The 9,440-nt window shown below is 35.8% G+C and overlaps 1 protein-coding gene across 2 annotated transcripts in view; it reads right to left on the bottom strand.

Moving 5' to 3' along the window:
• Window positions 1-383: 383 nt before the first annotated feature.
• The window catches only part of LOC126865884 (uncharacterized), a 45,692-nt gene continuing 36,635 nt past the window's right edge, over window positions 384-9,440 (bottom strand). For both annotated transcript variants that reach the window (XM_050618811.1, XM_050618810.1), the window contains one exon: window positions 384-5,892. In XM_050618811.1, coding sequence (XP_050474768.1) covers window positions 5,747-5,892 — 146 coding nt within the window. In that variant the 3' untranslated portion in view covers window positions 384-5,746. The remainder of the gene's footprint in view (window positions 5,893-9,440) is intronic.

The following is a 9,440-nucleotide window of genomic DNA, read 5'->3' as shown; positions in this document are numbered from 1 at the left end:
GTTAATTTATATCCTAACAGGTTAATTTTCAAGTTCGTAAGTATGAGAAGTTGCAAGAACGTTGTTTCGGAGGAACGGATGACTGTAGATTGTGCGTCCAGTTTTCTTCGTTACCTTTGTTAGCGGAAAATTCGGTAATTATCACGAAGGTAATTATCTCGAAGCAAAAGGCGAACGTAATTAAATTTCTGAAGGTTTCCTCGACAGAAATATAAGCGTTTTGAACGAGTGGTAAATACAGATACCGACATATACCGACGCGGATGCTACCTTAGAATCGAAATTATCGTTCGTTGATGTCGCTTCTATGTGTTCCCAAAATTCAATCGTTTCAATCTTTTCGTCGATCGAACTTCGTTGAAAAATACCTTCGGTCTTCTGTCTTCTTCATCTTTCTTTTTTTTCTTTTTTTTTTTTTTAACTATCGATAAACATTTAGACGTCGGTGCAGAAAGTATCGATTTGTCTGTGCTTTTGAAACTCGAACACCGATGATCGATCGTCGTTTTAATCCTCTTACATCGGAAGATACTCGATTTCACGCAGGATTAATCGAACGTTCGTAATTTATTATTACTTCGTATCAAATCAGCGATTTTGAAATCAGCTTCAGCGCCACGGTTTATAGACGTTGTATTATCTTTTTTTTTTTTTATTATTAATTACCATCGTTTAACAACCATAGAGTATCATTCATGATACTTACAAAAATTAATATTTTCACGAATACGATTAAAGGAATGAAATGTGTGTAAAAATATATTTCATCTGTTGAATGCTATCTAGGATGAATACTCGAGACGTTTTTCTACATTTTTACACGTTCTCTGCACTGTGCGTATTCTTTGATTTAAAGCATTTTTCCTAAACGCGTAAAAATTCGCAGCCTACTGGGTTGCTCGATAAATTCCTAACGTTTATGGCAGTAGGTGTATTACATTTCGTAATCTACGTATCTAATAAGATCGGAAGAGTGTTACACATTTGTCAAAATTAAGACTTTCCGGTGAAAACGACGTCTCTTCGAAAGAAATATTTCAAAGAAATAATCTTCGACAATATTCGCGTAACGTTAAGATATTTCTTTCGAAGTTACACGGTTCGCATCGGAGAGCTACTTTGGTAAATGTTACTTCTAGTTGGATCAATTAAACGCATCAGTCTATCAAGGACCAAGCAGCGAAATAATGCGTAAACGTTGCGAAAGCTGCATTTACTGTGCGATAAAATGCTAATTTCGTGCTAATGTAGATACGATCTTCGAGTACTCTTTAAAATTCGCTACGAATTTCCCGAGCAGCCCAATAAAATTATACATGCCAGCAATTTATTTCGAACTTTTGATTTAATCTCGGATCGATCATCGTTGTTTCATACGCGCGTAAAAGAAGAATCGCGTATCGGCAGGTAGAGATTTTAATTTAAAGGAAGGAACGGTCGGTCGTGGTGTTTCTCGAAGCTTTAAAAAATCTCACGAAGGAATTTCACGATGCATTCAACGATTTAGCTGAAATTCTGCAGACAGATGGTACGTGGTATGCATAATGCATGTTCCGAGCGTAGGAAATGTCGTAGGAAGTTTGCTGTCGCAATTAGAATTCCAATCTGATATTCTAATAATCTAATAGTTTCACTCGGTTATCTCGAGTTAATAGAAACTTTCTTTTTATCTGTATTTCCGTTCAAAGTCAATTTCGATGTCAATCGTCCGAAAATATCTCAATTTGGATTCAAGTTGATCTATTGTTTGTTTAAATTTAAGAAACGCGAAGGAAATCTACGTAAAACCGATGCTTACGAAAACGAAACCTCGAACGAAGAGGTTGCATTCTACATTATCGACTTTTTCATTCATCACCATCAAGATTTATCCTTGTGCGACTGTACCGTTAATTAGAAAACACATTGTATATCGTGCGAAAGAATAGTAAAGTAAAAGAAGAAAAAAGAACTCAACCGCTATTTATACGTGCAAGCGACCGAAATTGAGAGTGAAGTCTATTCCATCTTCTTAAATGCTTCTTATCGTTTTACCTGATATTAAAACTCTGGTAAACTACAGTTGATAAAGTGAATTTCTTATACCATTAAGCTTCTTCCACGAAGTCGAGCAACTTTCACGCGAAGAACTCTCTTCAATTTTTGATAATCAAAGAGCTAAGAAACTAGGAATATTTGGTCATCGAACATCGAACAGGATAAAAGCGTGGGAATATTTTCGTCGATCAACTGCACGTGATATTTAAATCAAATACATCGCGCACGCTGTACCAGTTACGCGTGAAATATCAACCGAATCGATGGTCCAAATCCTCCCTTTGACCACGAATCGACATTCGCGCGTTCGCAAATGAGCATTTTCCAGGTCTGAAATTTCCAGGGCCAACGGAGCTGAAAGGTAGCGGAATAAAAGCCCCGGAAACCAACGTTGCTGCAGCGATTGTCGCCGTTTGGCAAAGCTTTCTCAGTCGTAAATTTGACTGTCGCGTTCCTTGCCAAAAAAGGGGTTTGTCTAAAAATTGACGCGTGTGCGGACAACGGTGGATGAAAATTTGCGAATTTATTACGAATTGGTTAGTTCCGTGAGACTTTTTAACCTTGAACCGGAAGTTGTTGCTGTCCATCCGAGCGAATGGCGACAGGCGAGACTTTTTTTTTTTCTTGTAAAATTGAGTCGTTTCGTGAAAGCACGAGAATGGATGAAACGTGGAAATGGAGAGACCAGCCTTTCCGCGGTTTGAATAGAATCGACGAGGTTTCTCGAAGACGAAACGACGTCCAGAAATGATTTGAGAAGATGAGAACATTCGTTTAAAAACTTTTTGCGACTGTTTCAGAATCGCTTCGACGACGTTCGATATTAAATTAAGAAGATGCTGGGCCCTCTTACGTAATAATCGAGAAGCTCTTTTGTTTAAAAAAAAAAAAAAGAATCTATACATAAATACACTGTATGTAGGCGTCAAATGTATTTTCTAGTCAAATGGTGGTTCATATTTTTTGAAATTGTTATATTTTTGGATATCTCGTGACATTTTTATTTATCTCGTAAATATAAAAAGAATAACATTCCCGAAGAGTTATTGCAATTATCTATTGAAACGTAGTGGATATTGCAAAACGAGAATGGAAGTTTCGTTACAGTTTACTCCACTGAATTTCATTATTCTTCAATTTCTTCTATTTTCCTACTTGGATTTTTCCCAGTTACAAATTGTAGATTATAAATTGCTTCTTGTCAATTTTACGATATTAACATCGAGCTAGACAGGATAATCGACTGGCTTGTAATTTTGCAAAATACGAGCAAATTTCGGATATTAGAATTTACTTGAATCAGGCGAGAGGACCGTGGCAAAAGTCACGAAACATCTAAAGTCAGCTTCTACCATTTTTAGCTGAAAGATATTTATGTTATTCCTTGGAAATACGACATGAAATTGATGGGATTTTTTTCGAAATTTTCTTCTTTTAGGATTATGTTGACTCAACATATGTGAGATGTCTGATGTTCGTGCTGTACAATCACGAAACTCGATTACCTCAGCTTCACGATTCGGTGCGCTTATTTTTCTGGAAATTGTCTTTTATCTGTGTGCGTAGATGGCGAACGAATGACACGTTCTATCGAACGAAATACCGTTTCATTTGTCCAGCAATTTTAATGCAAATCGCATCGTTCTAAGCGCGATTTAACACATTTTCCTATTAGACCGGCACTGTCGTTAACTTTCTCGATTATCCGATTGACTTTACCACTTCAATGGCATGGAAATGTTTTATTGCTTGGAATGCAATCAGCTCGAATGCACGATCAATCGACTCATACGTGGAATTAAAAGGATAGGGCAAGAAAGAGAAATAACGTTCGTTACATAGAATCTCTTGGAAAATATCGGGATTTGGACAGCAATTTTGAGAAATTTCCCTTGAAATTGGACAACGACTTTATGCAATGAAATTATTCAACCTACTTTTAAGATATTTTGCAGATATTCAGCAAGGGAATAGCAAAGATATCGTTGAGCCATAAATTTAATCGGCAATGTTTCTTAAAGGTTTAAACAATGTCGAAAGAACGTTTCAGATATTCTCTATTTTCTATAAATACCCTAACACTTACGAACAGAAACGTATGTGAAGTCATGGATCTAATTTAAACTTGAAATAGTGGCAGACATATAATTAAATATACGTGATTTTTTTTTTTTTTTTTTAGTCCCAGTCTTTAAATGAAACGGTAGTCCTTAAAAGTTGAAATAATTCCTTGATAACTCCTTAGATATTTCTCATTTTCCATAAGTACCCTAATCTCTATGAAGAAGAGCGTACGTCAATCGTACGTTACGTTACGTTTGATGAAAGAGCAACTGGCTTGAGAAATTAATATACGAGAGACACATTTTTGTACAGTAAATTCGATTATAAGGTATCAGATGTATTGTACAAACTTGATCGATTCTATATAATAAAATAGAATAATTAGAAAATTAACAGGTGAATAGCGTTTTACAGAATAGGTTTGATTACGTGATGTCGAATTTATCGTACGAATTCCCATCGTATTTAACGAAATAACGCTGCAAATATTCCTCGTGTTTCATAAATATCCTAGTAACTCACGAACAACGGTGCATGTCAATTATCCCCAAATCACATAGCAACCGATTTCGTAACAATCTCATTACGATCCAGTTTCAAAACCTGTTCTCGCAAACAAAGTCGAATTAATTTCGACGTCCGTTCTGTCGAATCAATTACCCAAAAAGCCTTGAATTTCCAATAAAGCATAGAAATCTGTGCTTAAAATTTGCCTGTAACAACGCCATCAACGGAAGGAATTCGGTTAATTATCCAGTCGATCAAACGGAATTACCCGAGCTTTCCTCCGATTTCTTCTTCTTTCGAGCGATTACTCCACACGCTCCATAAATCATGGTCGAGTTTCGACTCGATAAATTCGAGGATTCGGTAGGAGCAATCTGATGTTTATTCCGCGACGAACGAGCGCACAGACAGACCGAACGAAAAGTCGCAGCAGCAAGATACGATAACTTACATATCTTGGATTTCATACGCAGCGCGATATCGAAATTCGAAGTACGCTGTTTAATTAACCTTACACGAGCTCAACGTTATATTCTTACTTGGTTTTCAATTTCCATATCAAATCTACGACAAGCTTCTAATTTTCTTGGAAAATTCGCGGTTCTGTAGAATTTTGAGCGATCATGGAGATGTATTTCCTCCTTTTTTTTTTCTCTTCGAGAATACCATATCCGTAAGTATGAAATATTGCTTAGTTACGATTGAAAGTAAATTACTGGTAGAACAACGTGGACTTATCGTCTACGTATTTTCGAAAATACTTCTTTCTAGCCATTGAGTGGCACGAAGATTCACAGGTGCACATTGATCGACTTGTTATATTCTTTTCTTGTGTCTGTTAAATGGGATGAGACTAGTCGAAGGATACAGGAAAAGTAAAAAAAGAAAGGAAAGAGACGAATAGGGAGGGGAAAGATAAAAAAAGTCGAGGGATAAGAGAGTCGTCGTTCGATTTCTCGTTCATGGTGAAACGTCAGCTTGCTCGAGCCGAAAGCAAGGTATTAGTCACCAGATCTCGGCGTTATACGGTGATATAGTACGCCCTCGGTTTACCTCTCGACGTGGTCGGGCTGAAAAAGACGCCAGGTGTCGATGGTGAGAAGGACCAAGAGGCCCACGAGGGCGGCGGCAGCGTCCGTCAGGAAGCGTAGTAGCCCTCGTGTCGTTTCCGGCATTTCTCACGGGCGATGTAGCACAGAGCAATGGTGATCAGTACGGCGATCGTGATCCCCATCCCGATGCTGATCCACATGATCTCCTCGTTAATACCACTGTAGCCTTTTCCTGAAAGCATGCTGGATTTATCTTGTAATCGACACCTTGCACCAGGGTTTCGTTACTGTGGGATGACGTTCACGATTTTAAAGCTCTTGATTCATTTATGAGTCACGTATGAGTCTCTCAGAAGCTAAACCTATGGATTCCACAATTTCAGCATATGGATGTGTATGTACAGAATATATGTTTAATGTTTTCAAAATTCCTCAAATTACTCAAATTTTCACGAGTTCGTTTATTGCATGAAAATGATATACAGGGTGGTTGGTAACTGGTGGTACAAGCGGAAAGGGGGTGATTCTACATGAAAAAAGAAGTCGAAAATATAGAATAAAAATTTTTCGTTTGAGGAATTGTTTTCCAGAAAATCGACTTTGAATTTTCGCTCGGTACGCGTGCGGTACGTTATAATGGATCTCACTGTAGATCGTTGTCTCGATGGAAAAATTAAATAAAAGAAAATTTTTATTCTATATTTTCGACTTCTTTTTTCGCGTAGAATCACCCCCTTTCCGCTTGTACCATCAGTTACCAACCACCCTGTATAGAGATGATATAGCGATAAATTTTAAGACAGCGGTTCTTAACCCGTGGCCTGTGCATTTTTGAAAGACCATGAAACCCTCGCACACGCAAGTTATTTATTTATTTATTTATTTATTCATTTCGAGTAACGACGTTTGGTTTAGCTATAGTCGATATAAGCGCACATATTTGAACTATATTTTGATAATTATTTAACAAAAATATTACCACACTAGCGAACATATTTCGACGTATAATAAAAGTATGACATTAATCGCGAGTCAATCGATCAAAAGTTAAACGATGCGGAAGTGGATGTGAATGTAAAGTGTTTTTGGAATGTTTTTTAAACGTGGACAACGATTTGCAGAAAAAGTGTAACTGATGGGCGAGTGGGTTGGTCTGCTTATATATACGATTAATATAACTATTGGGGTCGTAGTTGGTCTTGGATATGTTTATTACATTGCGAATGTATGGAACAAAGGAGATCCGATTATTATATTATTATTATTGTACATAAAATATTTATATATAAAATATTTAACATTCGTGCTTGATTATTTCTAATGAAACTTTTCTCTCGAAAAAGGTTGTCGATGAGCAGTCGATCAATGTTTCAGATGTACACACTTGGCACATAAGGATTTAACTTTTGAACCGAGTCATGGGGGTGTTCGTGACAACGATACGTTTATTTGATGGAGGTCCGTGGTAAACGAAAGATTAAGAACCGCTGTGTTAAGGTAAGTTTAAAAAATAATGTGCAAATTCTGAGGCAGATTTAAGAAATAACGTGTACTGTATGCGAACGATTTATATGTAGAAGCGAAATCGAACAATTTTATGGTGGTTGATTATTCAGTGTTCGTGCAATTTGAAGTCGGACATTGGATAATTGTTCTATATATTCACGGGGAATTTAAAGGGTTTAAAAGTGTATAAAATCTTTATGGAAGATTTCAAGATACAAGAATGTATAAAATGTTTGTAGAATATTTAACGAGCTGGAAATCTATAGAATTAGTAAAGTAGATGGAACGTATTCTATTCGTAAAAATATGAATTTATATAAATATTTGTAATCTATTGCTCGTGTGTTCTGCTATTAAACGACTTAATTTCCCACATATGGGTCAGTATAGTTCCCATTCCGATGGTCACTGGCCCATTAAAACCAAAAGTCTGGTATTAGGTCGTCCCAAAAGTTTCTTTCGTTTCATAAGTGAAATGATAGATGCATAACATTTTTCATTTTATATTATTTTATAGATTTATGTATGATTCATTTTGTAGTAACAGAATAAAATGGATCAAACATAATTCAATAAAATAATATAAAACAAAAAATCTTGTGCATCTACTACTTCCTTATAAAACGAAAGAAACTTTTCGGACAACCTAATATTACTTTGACTTAAAAGGAACACTGCTTGTAAAGTTTTCTACAAATAATCAAGTTATAGAGGGAGTAATTCAATTGAACGTTATAATTGATTGAATGAAATGTGCATAAAAATCAGGAAGAAACACACGAATGTTATAACAATACTTTGACGCCGTTATAAGATTATATTGAAGGAATTAAAGCCGTAATTATACCGTCAAAGAGACATTCTGTCGCATACTAATTGCATAATTACTTTTTGTCTGTATGCATGAGTTGATACAGTGTATGGGTTATTGAGTGCTATGGTGAAGCTTGTTACAACGTACAGAGCCGCATCGATGATATCTAAATCAAAGTTACGAAGGCTGTAACCAGTGTACTCCACATTTAAACTTAGTATTACGTATTCTATGCACAAACGCGTTTGCAAATCCTTTTTGATACTTGTTACTTGCTACTAGACCGTCTACGGTGACCATCAGGGTTGTGGTTAAAGTTTCGATTGATGTACCGGCCATTCGGGTTGAAGTTGTTGAAATTGTACTTTTCGTCATATTGACTGTACAATATGGAAATTGTGGTCTTAGTGTACTGAACATTCGATTTCGAACTGTTGCAATGGTGTTTCAGTTATCTTTGTTGCAGTGCAAAGATATTGTTATCTTATTCTGTATCGAACGTGTATTGGACGTTAGAACGTTCGTATTGGTAGATTTATCCGTTTCGTGAATTTCGTTCGAGTTTGCTATTGAATTATTGCACGTCAAAGAAGTTTTACAAATTTTATAAACGGTACATGAAATAAGTAGATAATAGTTTACAAATAATACATCACAAAGAACGATAATAGTTATTTTTAATTAAAAAAATGATATACTTTTTTCTTTTAAATTAAATAACATCATTTTTATAAAAATCGAGTTTTACAGATAATAAATAATAACTTTTTATTCGTCTTTTTATTTCCGTCTGTCTTCCGGCTTTGCGTTGACTTCCGGTTACGCATACAAGATGAGTAATAAGTAATAATTGTCTTATTTAAGAAAATTTGATCTCAACCATTGAGATGACATTTCCTTCAGGAATATCACCTTTAAGCTTGCACAGCCTGAAATTTTTAACGATCCAAACTTCGACAGAGCGTTACAGCAGGAATTTTAATTAATAATTAAACGACTTCTACGTTTTACAGAATGCACGCGAAAAATAATAAAAGCAGAACGCTATAAGAGAGCGTTATGCAAAGTTATCTAAATTATTTACGCCGTACGAAAAGCTACTTACGTGTGTGCATATATGTATAAAATTTCTACTCTATTATCTACTTATTTTAACTTCGACATGTGCACGTTTATACGATAAAGATCGTCTATCAGAATGTAACACTTGAATTCTAATCACGTTGCAACTAGACATCATTCTCTCACCGATACAAAGACTTATCTCATTTTCGATTTGCACGTAAATCGTTGAGTTTCTTTCCATTTTTAATCTGCATGTTATCAAAGTTGGCTCATCTGAAATATCGCATCTTCTTCGAAGTTTGAACTTAAAGTTAATCCATATTTGAATGGAAATTGGACCACGAATTGAGCAAACACATCATTGGCAAAGGTCAAGCAATTTGTAATACATTTTA

Source organism: Bombus huntii, chromosome 5, assembly GCF_024542735.1.
Source record: "Bombus huntii isolate Logan2020A chromosome 5, iyBomHunt1.1, whole genome shotgun sequence".
NCBI classification, from domain to species: domain Eukaryota; kingdom Metazoa; phylum Arthropoda; class Insecta; order Hymenoptera; family Apidae; genus Bombus; species Bombus huntii.
Note: the sequence above shows the minus strand (reverse complement) of the source record. Positions and strands in the feature narration are given on the sequence as shown.